Source organism: Oryx dammah, unplaced genomic scaffold (genome assembly GCF_014754425.2).
Source record: "Oryx dammah isolate SB20612 unplaced genomic scaffold, SCBI_Odam_1.1 HiC_scaffold_22, whole genome shotgun sequence".
NCBI classification, from domain to species: Eukaryota; Metazoa; Chordata; class Mammalia; order Artiodactyla; family Bovidae; genus Oryx; species Oryx dammah.
Genome location: NW_024070206.1, coordinates 15154960 through 15168339, shown reverse-complemented (window position 1 = coordinate 15168339; position 13380 = coordinate 15154960). Strand labels below are relative to the sequence as shown.

Genomic DNA, 13380 nt, shown 5'->3' with positions numbered 1-13380 from the left:
GACCCCATAGACGGCAGCCCACCAGGCTCCCCCGTCCCTGGGATTCTCCAGGCAAGAACACTGGAGTGGGTTGCCATTTCCTTCTCACATCATCTCCATGTTTGTGCAGGGTCTGGGTGGGATTCTGGGTGAATTTAAGGGCTCCCTGGTGTCTCAGTGGTAAGGAATCTGCCTGCAAATGCAGGAGTTACAGGTTTGATCCCTCAGTCTCAAATATCCCCTGGAGAAGGAAGTAGCAACCCACTCCAGTATTTTTGCCTGGGAAATCTCATGGACAGAGGAGCCTGGCAAACTACAGTCCATAAGGTTGCAAAAGAGTTTATCTTTTAACATCACTTTCCTTCACCTGGTCCAAATAAATGTGTGTATATTTGTTCCTTTAGTGATAAGCAATAAAATGCCAATTAGTTTGGCAGTAAGAAGTGAACTAGTCAAGTGCAATCCCAATTGAGATCATTGTACCTTCAGTTTACAATTGAGAAGGCAGCTCTGAGAAGAAAATTAACAATGGAAAAACAACTTTATATATCCTTAGAGACCCCAAACTACCTTGCAGGCTTTAAGTTATGCTTCTTGCTTTTGACAGGTTACAATTACCTTCAAGGGTTTACTGCTATACAAGGAGTGTTATATTTCATTGTCATCCCATCTGCATTTTCTTTTTTGTTCACAGTGCGAGATGAGGACAGAAGCACGACGAAAAAATCTTCTGATTTTGATTTTGCATTACTTAACACAAGAAGGGTATGTTACATTATAGATATTTACAGAGATTATTCCTCTCTTTCTTTGACCTCTGCTTTTCCAAATACACACTTTTAAAAGCAATTAATAACTTTTTTTATAGAGCAGTTTTCGATTTACTGAAAAATTGAGCAGAAATTTCTGGTATCTGGGCGAGAACTCCCATATATCAGCAATCCCCCACCCTGCCTCGTGTCCCGTTACAGCTTACATCAGTGTGTACATTTATTGCACTTGATGAGTCAATATTGATCTATTATTACTAAAGTCTGTAGTTTATGTCACAGTTCACTTTTGTGTTATATTGTTCTACAAGTTTTGACAAAGGCATGATGTCACATATCCACCCTTGTAGTATCGTACAGAATAGCTTCTCTGCTCTAAAAATCTCTTGTGCCCTACCTATCAATGCCCCAACCCCACCTCCAGCAACCTAGACACATATTTTTAATGTCTCATTTGTCTAGATATTTTTCACATTGTGCATTTTAAAAAATTTTATTAACAAAGCTACCCAGTTCATGGGATACTTGCACTTTCCCATTTCAGGTTTGAAGATGGTGTAGGCCTTTTAATAAGATTTCTGAAGTCCCATTGCTGGCACGCAAAGAAAACTTTCTTATTCCTCAGTTTTCCTTCCCTCAAAATAAAGGTTTTGCATTTACCTGGATGGCTTGTACTCAACTCTCTTTCTTGAGGAAATTGGGAAGCATTTGAGTTTGGCCACCTACCTCATTTGAAAATGTGAGAGCATTGGAGAAGGAAATGGCAGCCCACTCCAGTACTGCCGCCTGGAGAATTCCATGGACAGGGGAGCCTGGCGGGCTACAGTCCATGGGGTCACACGACTGTGCGACTAGACAAAAAATGTGCGAGCACTTACAATGAAGACTGCTGGTATGCTGGGTGCTGGGAGAGGAAGGAAATAAACCCTGAATACTATTTGGAAGGATTGATGCTGAAGCTGAAGCTCCAATACCCTGTCCACCTGATGCGAAGAGCTGACTCATTGGAAAAGACCGTGATGCTGGGAAAGATTGAGAGCATCAGATGAAGGGAGTGGCAGAGGATGAAGTGGTTGGTTAGCATCACTGACTCAGTGGACATGAATTTGAGCAAATTCCAGAGATAGTGAAGGATAGGGAAGCCTGGTGTGCTGCAGCCCGTAAGAGACAAAAGAGTCGGACATGACTTAGCGACTGAACAGCAACAATACTGGCTCCTGAGACTGTGTTTCTATCCTGCAAGCCCTTCCTACCACACCAACCTGCCAGCCCTGGTTTTAGAGCAGACACTTGGCACTATGCTGCCCTTTGAAGTGCTTTTCATCAATGAATGGTGAAAAGTGCAGAGCAACCCACTGCCCACATGCAGACTGCCTGGCTCGTCAATTGCTCTTCTCTGGCTCTGGTGTCCACTCCCTTGCTACGTGGGGACGCAAAGATTTAGCAGTTAAGCATCACCTGATTGGTCTGCCTGCCAACTAGGAGTGGAGGCCAGGGATTCATTTCTCTGGCCAAAGTGGGATGATGTGGAAAGAATGAGCCATTTTCTCAATGAAATTTAAACCCCCAACACCAAAAAAAGAAGTGTCTGATAAAACTGTGTGTTTCAAAGTAAGTGGACTAAAAAATATTTGCTAAAATGACGCAGTTCACCGTGATTCAGTTCAGTTCAGTCACTCAGTCGTGTCTGACTCTTTGCGACCCCATGAACTGCAGCACGCCAGGCCTCCCTGTCCATCACCAACTCCCAGAGTTCACCCAAACTCACATCCATCACCTAGTCGGTGATGCCATCCAGCCATCTCATCCTGTGTCGTCCCCTTCTCCTCCTGCCCTCAATCTTTCCCAGCATCAGGGTCTTTTCAAATGAGTCAGCTCTTCGCATGAGGTGGCCAAAGTATTGGAGGTTCAGCTTCAACATCAGTCCTTCCAATGAACTCTCAGAACTGATCTCCTTTAGGATGGACTGGTTGGATCTCCTTGCAGTCCAAGGGACTCGCAAGAGTCTTCTCCAACTCCACAGTCCAAAAGCATCAATTCTTCAGCGCTCAGCTTACTTTAGAGTCCAACTCTCACATCCGTACATGACCACTGGAAAAACCATAGCCTTGACTAGATGGACCTTTGTTGACAAAGTAATGTCTCTGCTTTTTAATATGCTATCTAGGTTGGTCATAACTTTCCTTCCAAGGAGTAAGTGTCTTTTAATTTCATGGCTGCAATCACCATCTGCAGTGATTTTGGAGCCCCCGAAATAAAGTCTGACACTATTTCCATTGTTTCGCCATCTGTTTGCCATGAAGTGATGGGACTGCATGCCATGATCTTCGTTTTCTGAATGTTGAGCTTTAAGCCAACTTTTTCATTCTCCTCTTTCACTTTCATCCAGAGGCTCTTTAGTTCTTCTTCACTTTCTGCCATAAGGTGGTCTCATCTGCATATCTCAAGTTATTGATATTTCTCCCGGCAATCTTGATTCCAGCTTGTGCTTCCTCCAGGCCAGCATTTCTCATGATGTACGCTGCATATAAGTTAAATAAACAGGGTGATAATATACAGCCTTGACTACTCCTTTTTCTATTTGGAACTAGTCTGTTGTTCCATGTCCAGTTCTAACTGTTGCTTCCTGACCTGCATACAGGTTTCTGAAGAGGCAAGTCAGGTGGTCTGGTATTCCCATCTCTTTCAGAATTTTCCACAGTTTATTGTGATCCACAAAGTCAAAGGCTTTGGCTTAAACTGGGTTAAACAGGCTCCTTTATTTCCTGACTTCTCAGATCTTCTAATACTGTGCTAAAGTCACAGTGTTCAGGGTTTTGCAAACCAATTTGGCCAAGGAACTCATTTTTCCTCAGGCCATCTTTCAGTTCAGTTCAGTCACTCAGTTGTGTCGACTCTTTGCGACCCCATGAATCAACAGCACACCAGGCCTCCCTGTCCATCACCAACTCCCGGAGTTCACTCAGACTCACGTCCATCGAGTCAGTGATGCCATCCAGCCATCTCATTCTCTGTCGTCCCCTTTTCCTCCTGCCCCCAATCCCTCCCAGCATCAGAGTCTTTTCCAATGAGTCAACTCTTCACATCAGGTGGCCAAAGTACTGGAGTTTCAGCTTTAGCATCATTCCTTCCAAAGAAATCCCAGGGCTGATCTCTTTCAGAATGGACTGGTTGGATCTCCTTGTAGTCCAAGGGACTCTCAAGAGTCTTCTCCAACACCACAGTTCAAAAGCATCAGTTCTTCGGTGCTCAGCTTTCTTCACAGTCCAACTCTCACATCTATACATGACTACTGGAAAAAGCATAGCCTCATCTAGATGGACCTTTGTTGGCAAAGTAATGTCTCTGCTTTTGAATATGCTATCTAGGTTGGTCATAACTTTTTTTCCAAGGAGTAAGTGTCTTTTAATTTCATGGCTGCAATCACCATCTGCAATGGTTCTGGAGCCCCCCAGAATAAAGTCTGACACTGTTTCCACTGTTTCCCCATCTATTTCCCATGAAGTGATGGGACCAGATGCCATGATTTTCGTTTTCTGAATGTTGAGCTTTAAGCCAACTTTTTCACTCTCCTCTTTCACTTTCATCAAGAGGCTTTTTAGCTCCTCTTCACTTTCTGCCATAAGGGTGGTGTCATCTGCATATCTGAGGTTATTGATATTTCTCCCGGCAATCTTTAGGGACTAGTTTTTCATGGAATACTTTGAGAAATGCTGCCTTCACAGATTCACTGACCCTTATAAACCTGAACTCACCTTATAAGACCCCAACATCATGAGCATTGTATTAATAGATGCTTGATAAGTGTTATTTGAATAGCCATTGAGGAACTGGGTGAAATAATTGGAAAGAAAGACACAGCCATCCACACAGGTAATTACTGGTTTTTTGTTGTTGTTGTTTTTTTTTTTTTTTGTATTCTAGAAACTGTATCAGAAAGGAGAACTGTGAAAACAAAAAGACCAAAGTCACATAGCTATCCTTTCTCCTGCAGGTGCTATTACGGCCTCAAGAATCGACTGTTTACAAAGCATGCATTTCCCCTTTCTGCCAGGAGATGGCCTCTTGCATCTGTAATTGATAGAAGTTATGCTAAAGTTGATCATTTCCAGAGACCTGCTGGGAAAGGGAGAAATGAATGAATTATCAAGTTGAAAAATGTTTAAGGACATATTAGTGTCACGAAAGTAGACCTGCCTTTAACGAAAAGCTGAGAGGATTGATTTTTGTGTATTAAAATAAATAGAGAAAGCGTTGTAGGGAAGGCCATGAGAGCTGGTCTTGAAAGATGTATAAAATGTGGATAGACAGTTGTGATGGACAAGGACGTTTTAGACAGGGGCACAGAGAAACCAGGGGCAGGGCATAAGTGAAGGTGAAGGCGAAGTCGCTCAGTCGTGTCCGACTCTTTGCGACCCCGTGGACTGTAACCTACTAGGCTTCTCTGTCCATAGGATTCTCCAGGCAAGAATACTGGAGTGGATTGCCATTTCCTTCTTCAGGGGATCTTCCCGACCCAGGGATCGAACCCGCGTCTCCCGCATTGGAGGCAGACGCTTTAACCTCTGAGCTACCAGGGAAACAAGAAGCAGAGAGCAAATGCATGAGGAAGAGTTAGTGAGAGCAGACAGTGAGGGGTCATGGCTGCGGTTCCTCGAGCTCCGCACGTGTGCCTCCTCTGGCCCCAGTGCCTGTTACCAGCCTCTCCCTCTTCTCTTCTACTTTGGCTCTCTCCTTACTGCTCACACCTCTTGTTAAAGTCCTGTCCTGTCACTCTGTTGGTTAAGAATTTCCAGTAGCTCCTCCTACCAACTCTGTTAAATTCAGACCTCGTTCAAGCCCAAACAATGGAATTGGAACACATAGCCGTAGCTCTGGGGATTTCCCTGGTGGTCCAGTGGTTAAGCCTTTGCGCTCCCAGTGCAGGGGGTACAAGTTCAATCCCTGGTAGGGGAACTATGATCCCACATGCCCCATGGAATAGCAAAGAAAAAAAAATCCTCTTTTCCTGATCAATTAGCTTAAAAATATGGGACCTACCATCATCTATTGTTATCATTTTTAAGCCCAAACTCTATGATCCTGGAAAGTGTTTAGAATGTGATGTCAGGAAAGCAATCTTTATATTCAGGTAATCTCTAATGTATGTTCCCTTTTTTTTTTTTTTTAAACGAGTGTATGTATATAAGTATATGTGTATTTAAGTCATTTAAAAATGTTTGGAAAGAGAGAAAATGTTAACATTGTCTCTGAGTAGTGCAATTTCTTTTATCTATATTTTCTAATTTTTTCTTAAATGAGCATGTATTACATTATACTAAAAAAAATTAATAAAAATGGATTTAGTTTTTTTCTATGTAAAATGGGGTTAAGACATAGGCTAGAAGCCTCATGAGGCATTAATAAGTATAGAAGCTGACTGACCTGATCAATTCACATTTGCAAATTCTTTAAAATGAGCAAGGTACTGGAAACAGTCATGGCAACCTCTTTTAAGAAAGTTTAGTCTTCTAACTGATCTGAATCTGGAACACAGAGGAAGCATGATAAAAAAGGAAAGTTTTCTCCTCTCTATGTTCCCAGGTTTGAAATCAAAGAGAAAGAACTCTCACTGGAGTCCGTAATCTGAGGTCTTTGGATCAGTTCCTGAAAGTATATGCTAATTTGTACGTATTTGCATGTTTTTCAGGAGAGAGTTTTTGGTTTTCAAAGAGGTTGAGGACTCAGATTAAAACCAGAGAGTTTTTCCGCTTTCGGAAGATTGTGAGACAAGGAGCTTGCTTTTATTGCTGAGACCACTTAAGTCAGACGGCCTTCTGACTGACCAGGTTAAAATGAGTGAGGGACCCTCGCTGCTGACACTACATGCATACAGAGGAAGTTGCTGGTATCATCTGTGACCAGTGAAGAAATGATCAGAAACAACACATCCAAGCAGATGACATTTTCTTATACTAAATTTCCTTAGTGATGTCGATCAACAGATTTTTGGAATCCCCTTCAGAGCACGTGACATATTCTTTTCAGCTACTTCAATGATGGCAAGCCTTGCCTATTGTGGTTAAACTGGGGTTTTATCACTCGTCAAATGTTACCCGAAATCAGTTCAGTTCAGTTCAGTTCAGTCGCTCAGTCGTGTCCAACTCTGCGACCCCATGAATCGCAGCACGCCAGGCCTCCCTGTCCATCACCAACTCCCGGAGTTCACTCAGACTCACGTCCATCGAGTCCATGATGCCATCCAGCCATCTCATCCTCTGTCGTCCCCTTCTCCTCCTGCCCCCAATCCCTCCCAGCATCAGGGTCTTTACCAATGAGTCAACCCTTAACATGAGGTGGCCAAAGTACTGGAGTTTCAGCTTCGCATCATTCCTTCCAAAGAAATCCCAGGGCTGATCTCCTTCAGAATGGACTGGTTGGATCTCCTTGCAGTCCAAGGGACTCTCAAGAGTCTTCTCCAACACCACAGTCCAAAAGCATCAATTCTTCGGCACTCAGCCTTCTTCACAGTCCAACTCTCACATCCATACATGACCACAGGAAAAACCATAGCCTTGACTAGACAGACCATAGTTGGCAAAGTAATGTCTCTGCTTTTGAATTTGCTATCTAGGTTGGTTATAACTTTTCTTCCAAGGAGTAAGCGTCTTGAATACTAGTAAATAAAGAAGCAAGCAAGTTGGGCAAATAACCATCTTTGGCTAAACATGAATAAAAGTAAATTACAAGATATTTTCTTAGTTGATCTACTTCTTTGACTTTTAAGTACTTTAATTTTTATTTATATATTTACTTGGCTGTGCTATGTCTTAGTTTTGGCGCCTGGAGTCTTCCATCTGCGTTAAGGCGTGTGGGATCTTTAGTTGTGGCATGTGGGACCTAGTTCCCTGACCAGGGATCAAACCCAGGCCCCCTGCATTGGGAGTGCAGAGTCTTAGCTGCTGACCCACTATGGAAGTCCCCAAAATGTTTTGAAAGACAGTGTTTGGATATACTTAACCTATGTGGTGGAGCTCTTTACTATACAGGCAAACCTTGTATATTCTAGTTTTTGTTTAATATACTCTTTAATATACGCTTACTATTTGTATTGAGTTTCTTTGGACTTTGCCTTTATTCTCTTTACCTAGAGTTAATTTTTTTTTTTCCTTTCTTTTGTGAAATGGCCAGATACATCGATGCAGCCAATGCTTTGGAGCAAGAAACTAAAATGGGGTTACGACGCTTTCAAGTTTGTGACAACGTTGATCTTGAAACTATTTTGATGGAATATGAGAGCTATTATTTTGTAAAATTTCAGAAATACCCCAAAATTGTCAAAAAGGCATCAGACACAGGTACATGGCTATTTTCTAGAAGTAAGGCGCTATCTCATCTTTAAGTTCCATGTGTCTTCCTCATTTTATTCCCAGATAGAGGATGTCCCCCACTCTACACTGAAAGAATAGACCAGAAGGATTCTGTAGCCTCTTTTAGATACAGTGCAGACAATTTAAACATGATCATTTGGACACTGATGTCCCTTTTTGTCTTGTCGGCATTTGCTTGAGGACTGTATGATTTAGGCCTATGAAAACAAAACCCCAGCGGGTCACAGGTACTTTCTTTCTTTTCTTTAGAGATGGAAAGAGCTGTTGGAAGACAATAAATGACAGAAGACTTTTCTCTTGTTGGGAAGACCTATTATCTGTCTTGAAAATAACATGAAAATGAGTATTGGTGAGGCTAATAGCTCATGTATAGATAATGAAATGCCTTTGAAAGCCATCAATCCAGATAATGATCAATATAATGCAAAGACCCAGTATAGGTTAGCAGTCAAGGAGGCTGGCTGGAGGAAAGATCTAAAGTTAGGGCCCTGTGTTTTGTAGTGACATTGACTTAGAAGTCTAAGTGGGGGAAGTAATTATAAACCAAGGGAGATCATTGTGCTGTTTACAAGGCACTCGTTAAGCCACAGACTTTAACATTTCATGTAGGGACCAGGAAACCAAAAGGAACGTCAATTAAAAATAGCCAGGGCTGAATCACAGAGCTGGAAGGGGTCCGAGAGAGCAAGAGAGGTTTTATCTGCGTTCCCTTCCAGTACAGTGTTCATAGCTCTACATCTTTGGCTGGTTGTTGGATCTGAGTTTTGGCAGAAAAAAGCAGAGACTCCTAACCACTGGGCCACAGGACTGTTACTGACATGACTTGATTTTAATGCTAGTTCTAGCTTGGAACCACACTCTCCTGGGACACTGGACACAGTGTCTTTAGTTTAAGGTAAACGGGCAGGGTTTGACTGATAAGTGTTCCATTCTGGTGTCCCAGAAAGTGAGAGTGAAAGTGTTAGTTGCTCAGTTGTGTCCAATTCTTTGCGACCCCATGGACTGTAGCCCGTCAGGCTCCTCTGTCCATGGAATTCTCCAGGCAGGAATACTGGAGTGGGTGGCCATTCCCTTCTCCAGGGGTCTTCCTGACCCAAGGATGGAACCCAGGTCTCCTGCACTGCAGGCAGATTCTTTACCTTCTGAGCCATGTTCCAGGGACCTCAGCAAAATAGTGTCAAGTTCATGAAAACTTAATGAAATGGTAACTATAAAGCAGCCCACACTGGAGCTGCCACCGAGTCTGTGGTCTCCCAACACGTTTAATATCTTCTGAGGCCTTTGGGGTCTTTGTGTGGAAATGCTTGGGAAGCATGGGCTTCTTTCTCTTTGCTGGTAATTCCATTCCTCTCTAGATGAGAATAGCTTACAGTTTCTGCATGTAGCACAAATTTTAAGAACAATGTAACAGGACAAACATACCTGAAAAATCACTTTCTCTTAAAAATTTAAATGTCCTTCTCCTCTTGATATTTGTTTTGCCACAGCAGAAAACAGTTTACCTCAAAGAAGTGGAGGGAAGACCAGAAGGTAAAGTAAATGGTAATTCATCTTGACCAACTCAACCCTTAAGAGTTTGTGGGATCTGCTTCCAGAAGATTCTCCAGTGCGGCTCCCTGTCTGCCAAGCAGCAATCTCAGACCATGGCCCTGTGACGCTGGGGGGCCAGCCATGGGCTCCCCTGATGTTACGGACGGCCAGGGCACGGACCACTGTCCGTCAGCTCTCTGCTTTTACCACCAAGAATTGCATCCGCTGATGCTTTGTCTTTCTAGGCTAGGTGGTATGAAAAGTATGGACCTCAGAGACTGAAAGATCCAGGTTCAATTCCTGGCTCTGCCACTTAAAAGCTTGGAGCAAGAGTCTGACACATAGTGAGTTCCCAGAACATAGTAAGCACCTCCCCAGAAACATTTTTCCTTTCTGAATCGTAAAGATCATTTATCTGTGTGCCCCAGATCACGTCCTGACAGTCTGGAGGGAATTGGATCCTTCTCTTCCTCCCCTTTTCTCACACTCATCTTGCGTATTTCTTTCTCCAGCTTCTCAAATCCCAGTCTCATTTGGGAGTTGTGGTATCTGACTGGAGCCCCTCTGTCTCCTGACTCTTCTGGGTTGATGCTTGCCTCAGTGTCCCACGCGTTCCCCTCCTCCCAATCCGGGCTACACGCCTGTCAGCAGAGCCTGTTCACAAAGTGCCCAGGACCGCACAGCTGTGGGGCATCAAGGCCTGTGGCTCTTTGCTATTACAGGAAAGCCCAGACCTCAGGGGAAAGTGGCAGTGGGCTTCCAGTAGAGACCACACAATCACTCAGGCCGTAAGCAGAGTTTTTTTTAAAAAAATCTTAGGACACTTAGAATAGAAGAAAACTTAGATTGTGATCGTAGGTAACTCACTGGGCCCTCAAGAGCTTCTATTTTATTTTTTTTTAATTAATTTATTTATTTTTAATTTTTACTTTACAATTCTGTATTGGTTTTGGCATAGATTGACATGAATCCACCACAGGTGTACATGCGTTCCCAAACATGAACCCCCCTCCCACCCCCCTCGAGAGCTTCTGTGAGCCCCTCTGGATTCCCTGCTCGGTGACTCCAAGTCCCTTGTCCGCAGCCTGAGAAGGAAGGGACTTAGCCGCCTCATCTTTTATTTTTTTTAAATATAAATTTATTTATTTTAATTGGAGGCTAATTACTTTACAATATTGTATTGGTTTTTCCATAATCAACATGAATCCACCACGGGTATACACGTGTTCCCCATTCTGAACCCCCCTCCCACCTCCCTCCCCGTACCATCCCTCTGGGTCATCCCAGTGCACCAGCCCCAAGCATCCTGTATCATGCATCGAACCTGAACTGGCGATTTGTTTCATATATGACAGTATACATGTTTCAATGCCATTCTCCAAGTCATCCCACCCTCTGGCCTCATCTTTTATAAGTGAAGACCTTTGGTATCGTTTAAAGAAGAGCCGTGGAACCCAAGCCTGCTTCACCATGACACTCACGGGGTCCCTCAGCCTGAGGCTACCTTTGCTTTTGTGCAGTTCTTTCCAGTCTCTTTGTTTTCACCAAAGTGTTCTTCTTTCCTTTATAGTTTCCATAAAGCTAGTCAGACTCCGGTAATAAATGATAACTACTTGTGAACAGAAACAGTGAGGACCATTTTAAGAGGCAGCTTAGGAATGCATAAGAAAACCTGATTGCTTTTCAGCCGCAGGTTCATCCCTGGAACTGCCTCAGCACTCCGTATCTGGCGGAAGGCTCTGGGAGCGCCTTGCTCCTTTAGCCCTGGAGCAGGGTGGCACGGTGCAGCTGCGGGTTCTTCAGCTCCTCTCTGGGTAGCTGTTTATACACGGCAACCATCAAGGTTGGGTGGCAAATTGTTGGCTGTAAGAAAGATAGCTAGAAAAATGATGCATGGCATTTGTGTATAATCTTATACTCTAAACAGTTATTGAAATGAGAGGTTGTGTCATGAGAGGAGGCAGTGGACCCTCTAGCCCCGCCTTAGACCTGGGAGGTAGAATGAAGATGGGCAGGGCTGGGCCGGACTAGGTGGGAGGACGGTCCAGATGGATTTGTGCCTCCAGATCTTTCCAGAACTCTCTTTAAATGCACTGTGTGAGGTGTTTGCGATCTCAGATTCAGTTAACAGGATTTCCTCCAAGGTCTTTGTTCCCTGCCCTAGGGTGATGACCGACAGTTGTCAGAATCTTCCCAAGATAAACCAGCAGAGGCCGCGGTCCAAAACCACGGTGGGAAAGCTCGGGGAAGCCAGGCCCCTCCACACGGAGCATCCTAAGCAGGTCAGCTTTGCTTGGCGCCGGTCTCATTGCAGGTGGCTGAGAAATAGTCCCAAGGAAATAATCACGTTTATTTGTTCCTCGAGGACAGTTTGATTTCGTTCAGTTAAGAGTTTCTTCCAGCACTTGGTGGAGGACTCCTTCCTCCCCACAAACTTTTGGCTGGTCTGTGTGCTGGGTGACAGGCCTTGAGGGGTGAATCCTAGGCCCAGTCAGAGCAGGAGGGCCTGGTTCCCACAAGGCTCAGGCTTCCTTTTGAGGAAGCTGGACGTGCCAGCTCTTCCCATCCCACAGGGTGTCCCTGGGGTTCTAAGTGTAGGTTGGGGTGATCTTGGTGTGGCCGGGCTCCAAGTCTCCTGTTGGGTTTCTCCAAGGCACACATGGTGGGTCGCTAAGCCAGACTTCCACACTGGGCTTTCTCGGGGGAGAGATGGGCAAGCAAGAGGAGAGAGAGCCCGGCAGGTGAGTGAAACCCATGCTGAGAACCTTCGGTCCAGGACAAAACATACCAACCAGGTTTAAAGGAAAGAGAACCAATGGAAATGGTGAAGAGCAAAGGGAAGAATGCACGTCAGAGCTGTCCGGGCAGGTGGAAAGTCATTATCTCACAACTCGGTTGGTCAGAGGGAATCTCTCATCTTCAAGGGGTTGTGTGGTCCTGGCCATTGTGGACTGGCTCAGGTGGAAGCGAGGTAAAGCGGGAGGGGGCAGGATGAATCCCACAGGAGGCTGGCTGACTGTTGACTCTGCTGTGTTTCCAAACTCAGCCACTTCTGGCCACAAACACCTCTGGTCCCAGGAGAAAATACGGGCCTGTCAGTGGAGGTGAGTGGAGGCCCAGCCATTTCCTCCACTGTTTGTGCGGCTCAGAGCCTGTGGCTTCCTGGGACAGCTCCTCCCACCCAGCACAAGCAGCATTTATTCGTCTCCTTGGGTCTGCACAAAAGTGGGTGGAATCACACATGGAGGTCCCCGTTTGCAGAAGGATTTGGGATGACGGGACAAGCAGCCGCAGCCAGCATCTCAAATTGCTTTCTGTCACTGACTTCTCACTTCTCTTCCTCTTTCTCCAGGAGGTTGTCAATCATACTCACAAGGAGAGTGCTGACTTCGGCTTAAGTATATCTGGAATCAACAAAGGTAGAGGAGAAGAAAATGTCCATCCAAAAAAAGTAAGTGGGACTCATGAACCGAACACTGAATGGGGAATTTCCTTTTTCTTTCTGAAAATGAAAAATTTTGAATGTTACATTTGTCAAACAGGTAAGGTAATATGTGATGATCAAAGGTTGGCTATAGGGTGAACTGGGAAGAGATGGGCTGAGGATGAAACCCTGAGGTCCTGGACCGGGTCTCCCTTCTGGATGGGTGGATTTGAATGAATGGCTCCATCTCTAAGGGGCTCAGTTTCCCATTTGTAAACTACGGAGTTTGGAAGAGATGGCTTGGTTC

General features: G+C 44.5%; 1 protein-coding gene across 1 annotated transcript in view; it reads left to right on the top strand.

The window, feature by feature from the left end:
* Positions 1-13380, top strand: part of KATNAL2 (katanin catalytic subunit A1 like 2) — a 99056-nt gene that overhangs the window by 42059 nt on the left and 43617 nt on the right. Inside the window, exons 2-6 of the mRNA XM_040264533.1 lie at positions 674-744; positions 7920-8086; positions 9607-9649; positions 11814-11931; positions 13002-13100. Coding sequence (XP_040120467.1) covers positions 674-744; positions 7920-8086; positions 9607-9649; positions 11814-11931; positions 13002-13100 — 498 coding nt within the window. The remainder of the gene's footprint in view (positions 1-673; positions 745-7919; positions 8087-9606; positions 9650-11813; positions 11932-13001; positions 13101-13380) is intronic.